This window comes from Pseudochaenichthys georgianus, chromosome 15 (genome assembly GCF_902827115.2).
Source record: "Pseudochaenichthys georgianus chromosome 15, fPseGeo1.2, whole genome shotgun sequence".
Taxonomy (NCBI): Eukaryota; Metazoa; Chordata; class Actinopteri; order Perciformes; family Channichthyidae; genus Pseudochaenichthys; species Pseudochaenichthys georgianus.
The window spans coordinates 35,347,163-35,363,073 of record NC_047517.1 but is presented as its reverse complement, the minus strand read 5'-3'; the positions used below and the strand labels follow the sequence as shown (position 1 = coordinate 35,363,073).

The following is a 15,911-nucleotide window of genomic DNA, read 5'->3' as shown; positions in this document are numbered from 1 at the left end:
TCCACACAAACACGAAATCAAGTTGTAAGTTCATCTTTCTGTCTGTAGTCAGAAAGCACCTTGAATTGCCTGGTGCTGAAAGGGGCTATATAAATAAACTTGCCTTGCCTTGTAGTCTGTTTGCATTTTGATGACTGTGAGCGCTAGGCGTGTGTTCACAGAGCGTTCCAACATCCCGAAGTATCAAGTGTAGCGATGTTTAGTAACACAGAATTTAACCACTAACCGATGGTAAATAGGACGGTCGTGTTGGTTTAAAGCCAGAGGCAGCCAACACCCATCCTGGTTCAATTAAGGGAACAAGAAGTGAATCACTGTGGGTTTTTTCTGCAACTGTGTCACGTTATCTTCTCTCCGCTGATCCATATCCCATCCTCCTCCTCTAAAATCTTTAATTTTATCTTATCGTAAGAAAATAAAATGCTTTCATTCACCTTCAGATACTAATTTTGTATTCGTTTGAATCTCCCAGTCAAAGGATATTGTCTCTTTGCCCGTGACATTTGGTTGAGTTGTTGCTATAACCCTTCATTCCCTTAAAGTTTGAGGGCATTTAGTCACGTTTTTGTATTAAATGTTTGTCCCACAGCACCTGAACAAGACCTACAACACGAACGTGCCGCTGGTCCTCATGAACTCCTTCAACACGGACGAAGACACGAAGAAGATCCTGCAGAAGTACACACACCACCGCGTCAAGATACACACCTTCAACCAGAGCAGGTGAGGGGACACTCTAAAAATACCTCAAGAGAAATGTGTGTGTGCCATGTTGAGGAAACACACTGCTGATTCACAGTTTAGTTATTCATGCTGAGTCAGGTTTCTGTCAAGAAAGCTCAAAGATTGGTTTCAGTTTGGGCACTTCAGACATTTGAACAATGAACTGGTCTTTAATTCAGCCAGTGGACAATCCTCTGCTGTGTTTCCAGACAGGACATGTCATGTAATGTATGGAGAAAGCCGTTCATATTTAATGCCTTGGTATCCTACTTGTCAGTCGAGTGGGGCGTGCTTTTTTTATGGTGTCCCTTTGAATTATTTACAGCACTTATGTTCTTGGTGGCAGAAACAGTGGGGGGGAGGTGTTATGGTTAAATGTGGGCTCAGAGGAAGTGGTAGAGGAGATGCAATGTCTATCAATAGGAGGACAAAGAGGAGGGGCTGTGAGAGTAATTTATAAAAGGTGGTTCCAGCTGATCAAGTGCTTCATCCACCAGACAAATTCATTTATGTTTTCCAATTTCAACTCCTTGTTTTGAAAGTGACGAGCAGAGTGAGTGAGCAGTCAAACACTGTGTCTTTTCAATATTTAAAAAAAACCTCTTCAATCTAATTCATGCAGGAATCCCCAATATCGAGTCAATTGAAATGCAAATCCAGTTTGATACAGCGAATAAAGCTATTTTATTCATTGTAATAACTAACAATATCATTAAGTATTGAGTATCAAATCAAGTTTTATTTATATAGCACATTTTTAAAACGATTTTTGGTCGAGCCAAAGTGCTGTACATATAATAAAAATACTTTGCATAATCAAAAAATCAAACATCGTACAAGGAAACACTTCCAGAGAAAAACCCACAGTTTAAAGGGGAACACGGGACAGTGAATGAAATAGATAAGAAAGATTAAGATAGACTTTTATTAATGCCTCGTGGGGAAATTGTTTCTCTGCATTTGACCCATCCTAGTGTTAGGAGCAGTGGGCTGCCATTTTGAACGGCGCCCGGGGAGCAGTGTGGGGAACGGTGCCTTGCTCAGGGACACCTCGGTAGCACTTGCCGGGACTTGAACTGGTGACCTTCCAGTTGCCAAGCCAAGCCCCTATCGACTGCGCCACCACCGCCCCCCCCAAAATAAAGTGAAAGAAAAAGGTTTTTTTAAACGTATAAACAATGAAATAGTTGACCAAAGTCAGTTGATGAAAACAGACTAATAAAACAGTCTTTTGCACTTTATCAGATTCACTGCTGATATCAACAACTCAATGGTTAATGATGCTGGACGTGGTAGCAAGTAGTTTGTTGGTCAGCTAAATGTAATGTATTCATTTGAAAGGATGCACATCAATATCGCTGAGTATGTTGGATAGAATAACTTCCTCCTAAGGCAGTCATATGAATCGAAGAAAGGGAAAATGTTCGGGACATAAAACCTCTGAAGTGTGTGAGCTCATATCAAACCCCTCGCCTGAATCCTCCCCCGTACAGTCAGCTGGACTTAGATCTCTTAGAAGTGCCTCAGCTGTTCAACTCCTCTCACCTTACGGCTCTTCTGCTCTCTGAAGTGTCCTCAAAGTGCCAAAAACACAAAAACCTCAGCCCGATCCCACTCAGTGAGCTCCTCATGTCGGCTAACTCAACCTGACGGACCCTCCTCAGAAACCCTTTGATCACTTTAATGCAGTGATGATGATGATGATGATGATGATGATGATGATGATGATGATGATGATGATGATGATGATGATGATGATGATGATGGCTCGGACTCTTTGGCCTGTTTCCTCGTCTCCCTTCTCGGAAAATACTGTTCCCTCTGAAGTCCTGCAGTGATGTGGAAAGATGATACGAAAGCACAGAGTCTCTTGGCTTTACTAAGATTTCACTCCGTCTGCTTTTACTCTTGTACGTGTGCAAACTGTATTTCACAGCTCCGCAGATAAATGAGTTCAGCTGTTCTCTCTTTAAGAAATATCTGGTGAACAAAGTGGAGCATTTAGCAGGTAGAGCTGACATTTCCGACGATTATCAGGCGAACACAAACTACTATTTTGAACTAGATCAGGGGGTCCGCGGGGTCTTAAAAAGTATTAAAAGTTGATGAATCAATTTAGCGAAAATGAAGGCTATTAAAAAGTATTAAACTGCATTTCCCAAGGTATTACATTTAGTAGCTTGTTTTCAATAAGTATATAAAGTGTCCAGAGAGGTTGTGTTCTACCGTCTGCCTGAATGTAGTCATGGCGTAGGTGTGTAGTGTGATTCTGTGGAGTTTATTGATGGCATCCCGTTGGATTGGACGTCATCTGAACAGGACATCGCGCGCTCACTGCTAGATAGCACACGAGGCTCCGTTTACGCCGGTTGCTAAGCAACATCGTTATGGGGAAATGCAAGTCTGCGTCCAAATGGTTGGAAGATAAGGAGGAAGGACAATCAATACTGTGTATAGTCAATGTGAGGTGAAGTGTGTCGCCAAGGTAACCGGTTAGAACTCAAAGTGGCGATGAGGTCTTAACATATATGGAAAGGGTCTTAAAAAAGGTCTTACATCTGACTTCAGGATTCCGGCATACACCCTGATGCTAATATTGCTTACTGTATTCTGGTGGTGTACTGTTTGCTAACATTTATGCCATAACAGCTGTATAAAGGTCTCTATTCATCAGTTTGTGGGTGCGTGTCAGTATGTGTGTAAGCATCTTACATTATATTTCATGATGTTTGCTCTTATCCAAAGCGACTTACATTCCACTTCATACCGTAGACATGCCTGTTAAAGGGTAAATGTGTAAAGAAGGGAGTGACATAAGTATGTACGTTATCTTATACCATATTTTTTTTTAGTTGTTCATAAAGTTTGGGTTTAAAGTCCACTCTTCTGCTCCAGGCCTTTTAATCTTACGTTACATGTCACTTGTTAGACGCTCTTATCCAAAGCGACTTACATACTCAATACTGTGGACAACGACATGCTGACTGCAGCGGGGTTTGAACCTGTGCTCCCCCGATCCTAACACCAACGCACTAACCCACTGCACCACACACCTCCTAACCCTTTAAGATGAGAGTTGTGCATTCTTTTAAACTAAAATACATTTTGATGAGATTAAAGGTTCAGTCTTTTATTCATTTCAGCAGTAAAGTATCAACGTTTTCAAAATGAACCAAAATCGTAAAGGTCACCTATTATGCAAAATCCACTTGTTCACGTCTCTTCTACATCAACATGTGTCCCCTCTTCTTCACGTCTCTTCTACATCAACATGTGTCCCCTCTTCTTCATGTCTCTTCTACATCAACATGTGTCCCCTCTTCTTCATGTCTCTTCTTACATCAACATGTGTCCCCTCTTCTTCACGTCTCTTCTACATCAACATGCGTCCCCTCTTCTTCACGTCTCTTCTACATCAACATGTGTCCCCTCTTCTTCACGTCTCTTCTACATCAACATGCGTCCCCTCTTCTTCACGTCTCTTCTACATCAACATGTGTCCCCTCTTCTTCATGTCTCTTCTTCATCAACATGTGTCCCCTCTTCTTCATGTCTCTTCTACATCAACATGTGTCCCCTCTTCTTCATGTCTCTTCTACATCAACATGTGTCCCCTCTTCTTCATGTCTCTTCTACATCAACATGTGTCCCCTCTTCTTCATGTCTCTTCTACATCAACATGTGTCCCCTCTTCTTCATGTCTCTTCTACATCAACATGTGTCCCCTCTTCTCATGTCTCTTCTACATCAAGCATGTGTCCCCTCTTCTTCATGTCTCTTCTACATCAACATGTGTCCCCTCTTCTTCCATGTCTCTTCTACATCAACATGTGTCCCCTCTTCTTCATGTCTCTTCTACATCAACATGTGTCCCCTCTTCTTCATGTCTCTTCTACATCAACATGTGTCCCCTCTTCTTCATGTCTCTTCTACATCAACATGTGTCCCCTCTTCTTCATGTCTCTTCTTTCTTCAACATGTGTCCCCTCTTCTTCATGTCTCTTCTACATCAACACTGTGTCCCCTCTTCTTCAATGTCTCTTCTACATCAACACTGTGTCCCCTCTTCTTCATGTCTCTTCTACATCAACATGTGTCCCCTCTTCTTCATGTCTCTTCTACATCAACATGTGTCCCCTCTTCTTCATGTCTCTTCTACATCAACACGTGTCCCCTCTTCTTCATGTCTCTTCTACATCAACATGTGTCCCCTCTTCTTCATGTCTCTTCTACATCAACATGTGTCCCCTCTTCTCATGTCTCTTCTACATCAACATGTGTCCCCTCTTCTTCATGTCTCTTCTACATCAACATGTGTCCCCTCTTCTTCACTGTCTCTTCTACATCAACATGTGTCCCCTCTTCTTCATGTCTCTTCTACATCAACATGTGTCCCCTCTTCTTCATGTCTCTTCTACATCAACATGTGTCCCCTCTTCTCCATGTCTCTTCTTACATCAACATGTGTCCCCTCTTCTTCATGTCTCTTCTACATCAACATGTGTCCCCTCTTCTTAATGTCTCTTCTACATCAACACGTGTCCCCTCTTCTTCATGTCTCTTCTACATCAACACGTGTCCCCTCTTCTTAATGTCTCTTCTACATCAACACGTGTCCCCTCTTCTTCATGTCTCTTCTACATCAACACTGTGTCCCCTCTTCTTCATGTCTCTTCTACATCAACATGTGTCCCCTCTTCTTCATGTCTCTTCTACATCAACATGTGTCCCCTCTTCTTCACGTCTCTTCTACATCAACATGTGTCCCCTCTTCTTCATGTCTCTTCTACATCAACATGTGTCCCCTCTTCTTCATGTCTCTTCTACATCAACATGCTGTCCCCTCTTCTTCATGTCTCTTCTACATCAACATGTGTCCCCTCTTCTTCCATGTCTCTTCTACATCAACATGCTGTCCCCTCTTCTTCATGTCTCTTCTACATCAACATGTGTCCCCTCTTCTTCATGTCTCTTCTACATCAACATGTGTCCCCTCTTCTTCATGTCTCTTCTACATCAACATGTGTCCCCTCTTCTTCATGTCTCTTCTACATCAACATGTGTCCCCTCTTCTTCACTCTTCTACATCAACATGTGTCCCCTCTTCTTCATGTCTCTTCTACATCAACATGTGTCCCCTCTTCTTCATGTCTCTTCTACATCAACATGTGTCCCCTCTTCTTCATGTCTCTTCTACATCAACATGTGTCCCCTCTTCTTCATGTCTCTTCTACATCAACATGTGTCCCCTCTTCTTCATGTCTCTTCTACATCAACATGTGTCCCCTCTTCTTCATGTCTCTTCTACATCAACATGTGTCCCCTCTTCTTCATGTCTCTTCTACATCAACATGTGTCCCCTCTTCTTCATGTCTCTTCTACATCAACATGTGTCCCCTCTTCTCCATGTCTCTTCTACATCAACATGTGTCCCCTCTTCTCATGTCTCTTCTACATCAACATGTGTCCCCTCTTCTTCATGTCTCTTCTACATCAACATGTGTCCCCTCTTCTTCATGTCTCTTCTACATCAACATGTGTCCCCTCTTCTTCATGTCTCTTCTACATCAACATGTGTCCCCTCTTCTTCATGTCTCTTCTACATCAACATGTGTCCCCTCTTCTTCATGTCTCTTCTACATCAACATGTGTCCCCTCTTCTTCATGTCTCTTCTACATCAACATGGTCCCCTCTTCTTCATGTCTCTTCTACATCAACATGTGTCCCCTCTTCTTCATGTCTCTTCTACATCAACATGTGTCCCCTCTTCTTCATGTCTCTTCTACATCAACATGTGTCCCCTCTTCTTCATGTCTCTTCTACATCAACATGTGTCCCCTCTTCTTCATGTCTCTTCTACATCAACATGTGTCCCCTCTTCTTCATGTCTCTTCTACATCAACATGTGTCCCCTCTTCTTCATGTCTCTTCTACATCAACATGCGTCCCCTCTTCTTCATGTCTCTTCTACATCAACATGTGTCCCCTCTTCTTCATGTCTCTTCTACATCAACATGTGTCCCCTCTTCTCCATGTCTCTTCTACATCAACATGTGTCCCCTCTTCTTCATGTCTCTTCTACATCAACATGCGTCCCCTCTTCTCCATGTCTCTTCTACATCAACATGCGTCCCCTCTTCTTCATGTCTCTTCTACATCAACACGTGTCCCCTCTTCTTCATGTCTCTGCTACATCAACATGTGTCCCCTCTTCTCCATGTCTCTTCTACATCAACATGTGTCCCCTCTTCTTCATGTCTCTTCTACATCAACATGTGTCCCCTCTTCTTCATGTCTCTTCTACATCAACACGTGTCCCCTCTTCTTCATGTCTCTTCTACATCAACATGTGTCCCCTCTTCTTCATGTCTCTTCTACATCAACATGTGTCCCCACTTCTTCATGTCTCTTCTACATCAACATGTGTCCCCTCTTCTTCCATGTCTCTTCTACATCAACATGCGTCCCCTCTTCTTCATGTCTCTTCTACATCAACATGTGTCCCCTCTTCTCCATGTCTCTTCTACATCAACATGTGTCCCCTCTTCTTCATGTCTCTTCTACATCAACATGTGTCCCCTCTTCTTCATGTCTCTTCTACATCAACATGTGTCCCCTCTTCTTCATGTCTCTTCTACATCAACACTGTGTCCCCTCTTCTTCATGTCTCTTCTACATCAACATGTGTCCCCTCTTCTTCATGTCTCTTCTACATCAACACTGTGTCCCCTCTTCTCATGTCTCTTCTACATCAACACGTGTCCCCTCTTCTTCATGTCTCTTCTACATCAACACGTGTCCCCTCTTCTTCATGTCTCTTCTACATCAACATGTGTCCCCTCTTCTTCATGTCTCTTCTACATCAACATGTGTCCCCACTTCTTCATGTCTCTTCTACATCAACATGTGTCCCCTCTTCTCCATGTCTCTTCTACATCAACATGTGTCCCCACTTCTTCATGTCTCTTCTACATCAACATGTGTCCCCTCTTCTCCATGTCTCTTCTACATCAACATGTGTCCCCTCTTCTTCATGTCTCTTCTACATCAACATGCGTCCCCTCTTCTTCACGTCTCTTCTACATCAACATGTGTCCCCTCTACTTCACGCCTCTTCTACATCAACATGCGTCCCCTCTTCTTCATGTCTCTTCTACATCAACATGCGTCCCCTCTTCTTCATGTCTCTTCTACATCAACATGCGTCCCCTCTTCTTCATGTCTCTTCTACATCAACGTGTGTCCCCTCTTCTTCATGTCTCTTCTACATCAACATGTGTCCCCTCTTCTTCACGTCTCTTCTACATCAACATGTGTCCCCTCTTCTTCATGTCTCTTCTACATCAACATGCGTCCCCTCTTCTTCATGTCTCTTCTACATCAACATGTGTCCCCTCTTCTTCATGTCTCTTCTACATCAACATGTGTCCCCTCTTCTTCATGTCTCTTCTACATCAACATGTGTCCCCTCTTCTCCATGTCTCTTCTACATCAACATGCGTCCCCTCTTCTTCATGTCTCTTCTACATCAACATGCGTCCCCTCTTCTTCATGTCTCTTCTACATCAACATGTGTCCCCTCTGTGGAAAGAGACTCTGAAAGTTTCAGGAACAAAGATTTTCTCTCTTTTTGATCCATTTCTATAAAAACCTGTCTGAAAATGAGCTGATCAGATTTTGGCCACTTTATGATGTCATAACGATGTGTTGTCTTGTGTAGCCATTAGCCAATCAGCAACAAGGTAACCCCCCCCCCCCCCCCCCCTTATCACCTGAATCTCCTCGAGAGCACCATTGAGTTCTTTGTAACCAAATGTCTCTCAGAGGGGCGTGGGGAGGGGCTCCTTATTTTCATCTAAAGTAACAGACAGAGAATCAGCACTTTGGAAACAGGGCTGAAACAGAGGGGATTATGGGTAATGCTGCTATGATGCGTTTGGTGTTTCGAGACAATCGGTTATCAGGTTATCAACGTCTTTGATCAAAATGAACCCCTGTTGGTGCCGTATGAACGTAAAAATGGAAGTGGACACAAAGAGAAACAGGATGTCTGGTCTTATCGTGCACTTCTCTTCTCTCCAGGTACCCTCGCATCAACAAAGAGTCGCTCCTCCCGGTCTCCACCAGCCTCAGCATGACGGGGCAGAGTGCAGAGGGCTGGTACCCCCCGGGGCACGGAGACATCTACGCCAGCTTCTACAACTCGGGGCTAATGGACCAGCTGATCGCTCAGGGCAAGGAGTACATCTTCGTGTCCAACATCGACAACCTGGGCGCCACCGTGGACCTCCACATCCTGCACCACCTGGTCAGCCAGCCCAACGGCAAGCGCTGCGAGTTCATCATGGAGGTGACGGACAAGACGCGCGCCGACGTCAAGGTGAGGAGAGGAGGAGGAGGGGTATATTCATACTGACGTGAATTCTAGGAAATATGTGCTAATGGCTTTGTTTTAGATATGATGTACTTTAAACTCATGCAATACAAATACATCACAGAATAGTTTAAGTGCTATAAGATAAGATAAGAAGTACTTTATTGATCCCACTTTGGGAAATGTTTGCCTTGCAGCAGCATAAAAAGACAAGGCATAGTACATAAGAGAAATTAAAACGCTAGAAATAAACAATCAAATGTGAACATCAAAATATCATTAAAAGTAAAAAATGTGGAAATACAAATTTACATTACATACAATATTACAGTTGTTTCACTATTATTATTTTCTTGTCTTTGTTGTTTTGGAATTTGTGTCGTAATGGAGGACGTTTACATTCATGCTGACATAGGATTTAGTAAAGGATGTGCTTCTGGCTTTGTTTAGATATGATATACTTTAAAGTCATGCAATACAAATACATCCCAGTATAGTTGCAGTGCCTGAAACCAAACATATTCACAATTTAACAGAAGTCGTCTTTTTCTAAGCAATACATAAAGGTGTATATAGTTGCTGTGGGAGAAGATGATTACAGTTGTTTTGTTATTAATGTATTACATGTCAAGTGTTGAGAACTCAGATTACTGGACATGAGAAGGGCACGTGTAATTAGCACGTCCTTTTCATACTGTAAGACTGGGTTGTATTTTATTGATTCTTATTCTTCTCTAAACTCGTAGGGACTGCCTTGTTTTTGGTGGAAAATGACTGACGCTAACCAAACTTTAATACAATAAATAATCCTTATTATTTGGAAGGAGTGGCGAGTAGCATGGAGAGTTTCCGTAACGCCTTGGAGTTCATCCATTTATCCCAGACTCAGTACATGTTGTTAATAAGTTGCCTGTGGTTTCCAGGGTGGCACGCTGATCCAGTACGAAGGGAAGCTGCGTCTGCTGGAGATCGCCCAGGTGCCCAAAGCCCACGTGGACGAGTTCAAATCGGTTTCAAAGTTCAAGATCTTCAACACCAACAACCTGTGGATCTCTCTGCCCGCCATCAAGAGGCTGCAGGAGCAGAAGGCCATGGACCTGGAGATCATCGTCAACCCCAAGGTGAGAGGGACATCGCTCAACGTTGTCCTTTTCAATCAGCTGCTTTCAGCTTTGAAGGCTGCTGCATTTTAAAGAAGGGCCGTGCCATAGAGCAGGGGTGTCCAAACTACGGCCCGGGGGCCAAATGCGGCCAGCGGACCATTTTGAATCGGCCCTCAGCAAATTCAAAAAGTATAATCTGCTATTGTACTTCTTAAATATGTTAAAATTAGGGCTGTCAAGTTAATAACGCGTTAACACAAAAAAAATTAACGCCACTAATTATTTTAACGCGATTAACGCATGTGTATTTTTTGTCCTCGGCCGCCCCGTAGTTTCAGAGCGCATCGAGTTTAAAATACCATCTACAAGCTGATGCTGACAGCCCCGCTCCTGCTGCCCGCTTGTGGCAGACCACACTTCCACGCTCACCGGCAGGCACCGACTGGCCATCGGGAGGACCGGGAGGGTGTGTGTATGTGTGTGTGTGTGTGTGTGTGTGTGTGTGTGTGTATGTGTGTGTGTGTATGTGTGAACCCGAGCGAGCGAGAGAGACCTTACGTGTATTGTTGTTGTTAGCATCTGGTGCTAGCTAGCAGCGCTAACGGATATAAGGAGCTGTTTAAATGAAAACAGAGGAGCGACATTTCGCCGACAACTGCGCCGAGCACTTGACTTTATGCAGGAAGCCAGACAGTGGGACATTGTAGGCGAAGTCAGCACACTCAGCTTGGATAGTGCGCAACATGATTTCAGCGTCCAGGCAGCTCCCGTTCGAGCATATGCCTTGAGTTGCACATAGCTCCAACGATCTCTCACACACACACACACACACACACACACACACACACACACACACACACACACACACACACACACACACACACACACACACACACACACACACACACACACACACCACACACACACACCACACACACACACACACACACACACACACACACACACACACAGACACAGTATGAGAGAGGTTCCAGGTTGTTGTGTTTAATATTCATGAGAATATTTGTCATCGTTCAAATGATAATAAACATTAGCATAAAGCATATTTGTCCGCTCATATGTTGATAAGAGTATTAAAAACTTTAATTCTAAGGTAAATTTAGAACAGATAAAAAATGTGCGATTAATTTGCGATTAATCGCGATTAACTATTTTAATCGACTGACAGCCCTAATAAAATATATAACACAGTATTCATGTGTTAATAATTTCAAATAAATTCAGTCAATTCAAGTTGAAAACATTTTCTAACTTATCTTAGTTGATTAGAAAAAAAGCCTGATAACACATTTACATGACAACCTTGAAATATACCCTTCGTATTTCCTCTTATTATCAGCTTCTGTTTTAAGGAATGAGCTGCCAACACGATAAATGAAACCTGCGGAGAGCTGTGTGTTTTTTTCATCAATATCAACAATAATTGACCCACATTTGATTGATTGACGAGGCGATGTACCTCTAGTGAGCAGCCCAGCCCTTCGTATGTTTGTCTATATAGATTCAATAAGCATTCGATGGAATAGTAGCATCTGCTTTTACCTCGTCCGTCCTTTCACTTAGCCTTGAATAGCAGAGCGGAGAAATATCAGCCGCACTCTCCTTCCCTTTCTTCTGAATAAATCATATCTGGCTGAAAGAAATTGAATCTTGCAGACGCTGAAGCCTGTTGCTGCTCCACGCTCTGAGCCCTTTGTTGGCATGCAAGGTTTTTGCATACAAAGGAGAGAAAAGGAGCTTCAGACCAAACTGCTCTGCCCTCTGGGGACTCTCTAATTTAAAATCTGTTTGTGTTTATGTGTGTGCGAAAGAGAGACGAATATGAAAGTGTTATTTTCCCTTACAAAAGTGCAGCTTCAAAGGCAAATTCCTCTCCTTTTAAGATGCATTTTTCATTTTCAATGTACTCTTCTTGCTGAGCTTGTTTGTCCAGCTCTCACACACATTTGCATGTTCAGGTTAAGGTTAGTTATTTTTTACCCTTAAGTAGATCTGGTTTGCAGATTTGCGGATAAGCATGACATGGGCCCTTTAATAGGTGTGTATGTTCCCGTCTAGGTAAGAGTGAAGCTGCTGCAGAGCTAAAGGGGCCCCTGTGATACACTCTGTACACTCATGGGCACTTGAGATAAAAGCGTCCATGAAGTGCTGAATGTTACGTAACTGGTAAGCTAGTTATTCTGAGACAACGAACACTATATGTGTTATATGTTATATCACTTTGAAACCTTTCACGCTAATTTTAGTTTTCCATCTTCACCTCTGTGGCTTCAGTTACATTTTCACAATACACTTTAAAAGCATTGCTGGCAGTTGTACAAAGACAGACATGCTAAATGCTAACATGCAGGTACAATGTTTTGAAATCCCACTCTAACTTCATATTCATACCAACATGATGTACAGTTGCTTATGAAGTGTGTTCCAGCTGCTTCTAAGTATCGAGATTTTGGATTTATACTAGATTAGCAAGACTTTTCCAAGCCTACTCCACAAACTCAATCACCCAGAATGCATTGCAACTCTTCAGACAGTTAAATAGAGGAATGCGAGGCAGACGTTTTAACTTGATTTCCATTGGAGAAGCATCTCAGAATGATGGAGGGACTTTAAGAAACAGTATTGAGGAAAAGTTGACATATAATGTGCTTAACATAACATATTTAACACTTAAAATAATTTAGAATTAGATACAAATGTTCTATTGAGTGTAGGGCCTGGCAAAAGGATAATTGATATCCAAAAGGTGTAGAATATATTACGTTTCTATCTTGATTAACGCTATACCCATATTTATACATGGTTTCTCTATAATTTCTCTTAAATCTATTGTTGATTTTGCACAAAAGTTCTTAACAAAATGAGAATATACTCAGTACTTTTCATTTGTCAATTACATACAGTATGCACACGTTCATATTACCCAGGCCTAGTTGAGAGGAGGAGGTTAGGTACATGTTCCTCTTCCTAACTGTGGATAGAGCAGCTTCCTCTAGTCTACATCGACCCAGTTTCTGTTCTGAGTGATACAGTCATGTGATGCAGGAACAGAGAGGGCAAAAGTACCCACATCCTTTACTCAAGTAGAAGTACAGATACTCGTGTTTAAACATACACTGGTAGAAGTACTGACTAAACTTTTTTACTCAAGTCAAAGTAAAGGCTTTGAAGTGTACTTCAGTAAAAAGTACCCATAGCTAGCAGCTGCTTTAAAGAGTACCTGACCTCCCGTTATATTAATAGAACAATAATGTCATTGTTAGCTAATGAATGTTTCCATGCTGAACAACGGCAACATGACAACGTTTCCACTGGTCCCTCTTCTTTAGAGAAGACCAGGAAGTGATGGATACACGGATCGTGTTCCAACCAATAGGCACGCAGTGACTCTAAAGAATAATGAACACGCACCAACACACATTCAGACTAAAGGAACCAGCTGTTTGGGAAATGAGAGAAGTAGAAAGTACAGGTATTTGAGTTCAACATGTAAGAAGTAGAAAGTACAGGTATTTGAGTTCAACATGTAAGAAGTAGAAAGTACAGGTATTTGAGTTCAACATGTAAGAAGTAGAAAGTACAGGTATTTGAGTTCAACATGTAGAGAAGTAGAAAGTACAGGTATTTGGGTTCAACATGTGAGAAGTAGAAAGTACAGGTATTTGAGTTCAACATGTAAGAAGTAGAAAGTACAGGTATTCGTGTTCAACATGTGAGAAGTAGAAAGTACAGGTATTTGTGTTCAACATGTAAGAAGTAGAAAGTACAGGTATTCGTGTTCAACATGTGAGAAGTAGAAAGTTCAGGTATTTGGGTTCAACATGTAAGAAGTAGAAAGTACAGGTATTTGTGTTCAACATGTGAGAGGTAGAAAGTACAGGTATTCGTGTTCAACATGTAAGAAGTAGAAAGTACAGGTATTTGTGTTCAACATGTAAGAAGTAGAAAGTACAGGTATTTGTGTTCAACATGTAAGAAGTAGAAAGTACAGGTATTTGTGTTCAACATGTGAGAGGTAGAAAGTACAGGTATTTGTGTTCAACATGTAAGAAGTAGAAAGTACAGGTATTCGTGTTCAACATGTGAGAAGTAGAAAGTTACAGGTATTTGGGTTCAACATGTAAGAAGTAGAAAGTACAGGTATTTGTGTTCAACATGTAAGAAGTAGAAAGTACAGGTATTTGTGTTCAACATGTAAGAAGTAGAAAGTACAGGTATTTGTGTTCAACATGTAAGAAGTAGAAAGTACAGGTATTTGGGTTCAACATGTAAGAAGTAGAAAGTACAGGTATTTGTGTTCAACATGTAAGAAGTAGAAAGTACAGGTATTTGGTTTCAACATGTAAGAAGTAGAAAGTACAGGTATTTGTGTTCAACATGTGAGAAGTAGAAAGTTCAGGTATTTGAGTTCAACATGTAAGAAGTATAAAGTACAGGTATTTGGGTTCAACATGTAAGAAGTAGAAAGTTCAGGTATTTGGGTTCAACATGTAAGAAGTAGAAAGTACAGGTATTTGGGTTCAACATGTAAGAAGTAGAAAGTACAGGTATTTGGGTTCAACATGTAAGAAGTAGAAAGTTCAGGTATTTGAGTTCAACATGTAAGAAGTAGAAAGTACAGGTGTTTGTGTTCAACATGTAAGAAGTAGAAAGTACAGGTGTTTGTGTTCAACATGTAAGAAGTAGAAAGTACAGGTATTTGAGTTCAACATGTAAGAAGTAGAAAGTACAGGTATTTGTGTTCAACATGGAAGAAGTAGAAAGTACAGGTATTTGGGTTCAACATGTAAGAAGTAGAAAGTACAGGTATTTGGGTTCAACATGTAAGAAGTAGAAAGTACAGGTATTTGGGTTCAACATGTAAGAAGTAGAAAGTACAGGTATTTGGGTTCAACATGTAAGAAGTAGAAAGTACAGGTATTTGGGTTCAACATGTAAGAAGTAGAAAGTACAGGTATTTGAGTTAAAAATGTAAGAAGTCAATGTAAAAAGTCGTCAGAAAAATAAGTAGTGGACTAAAGTACTGATACCAGACAAATGTACTTAAGTACAGAAACAAAGTATTTGTACTCCACTACTTCCCAACTCTGTGCAGGAAATACATATGTCTTGAATACTGTGTACATCAGTGTGAACATACGGCTGGTAATGATCGAGTTGAGTATTAACTTAACAGCCAGTTCGTACTGATTTAGTTTGTAGTACACAGAACCTGATTTCAAACTGCATCTTAAAGGTAGGGTACGTAAGAATGGAGTGTTTCTGAAGTGAATTACCTACCCCACCTTTAACATGTTTATGTCATGATGGGGCCTGAGAGAAGGTCAGGGGGTCACTAAAAAGCTTTAAGATTGATTTAGGGGCCACTTATGAGCAGAATATCTCCCAGCCAACAGTAGTTAAAGTATAGAGCAGAGCAGTGTACAGAGAGGAGGGGTCAGCGAGGTCCAAATCCTCCTGCTCATGTAACTGAAGACTTCAGCCCTGCACGTTTTACATTTTTGGGGAAACGGAGGTAACCAAATGAGACGAGAGTCATTTGAGGCCTCAGCGAATCACAGATGTTTTAGATTAACTTATGAAATACATTTTTAAATGAGTAGTACATGAGCTGTGTAACAACAGGATTCTGATTTGTATTTGTAGGTCAGTGTCTTCTGTTTCCTTGTGGTTCTTTAATGCAGTGAGA

General features: G+C 41.6%; 1 protein-coding gene across 2 annotated transcripts in view; it reads left to right on the top strand.

Annotated features, from left to right (window-relative positions):
- Window positions 1-15,911, top strand: part of ugp2b (UDP-glucose pyrophosphorylase 2b) — a 57,844-nt gene that overhangs the window by 36,502 nt on the left and 5,431 nt on the right. For both annotated transcript variants that reach the window (XM_034100740.2, XM_034100739.2), the window contains exons 5-7: window positions 590-723; window positions 8,807-9,104; window positions 10,022-10,219. In XM_034100740.2, coding sequence (XP_033956631.1) covers window positions 590-723; window positions 8,807-9,104; window positions 10,022-10,219 — 630 coding nt within the window. The remainder of the gene's footprint in view (window positions 1-589; window positions 724-8,806; window positions 9,105-10,021; window positions 10,220-15,911) is intronic.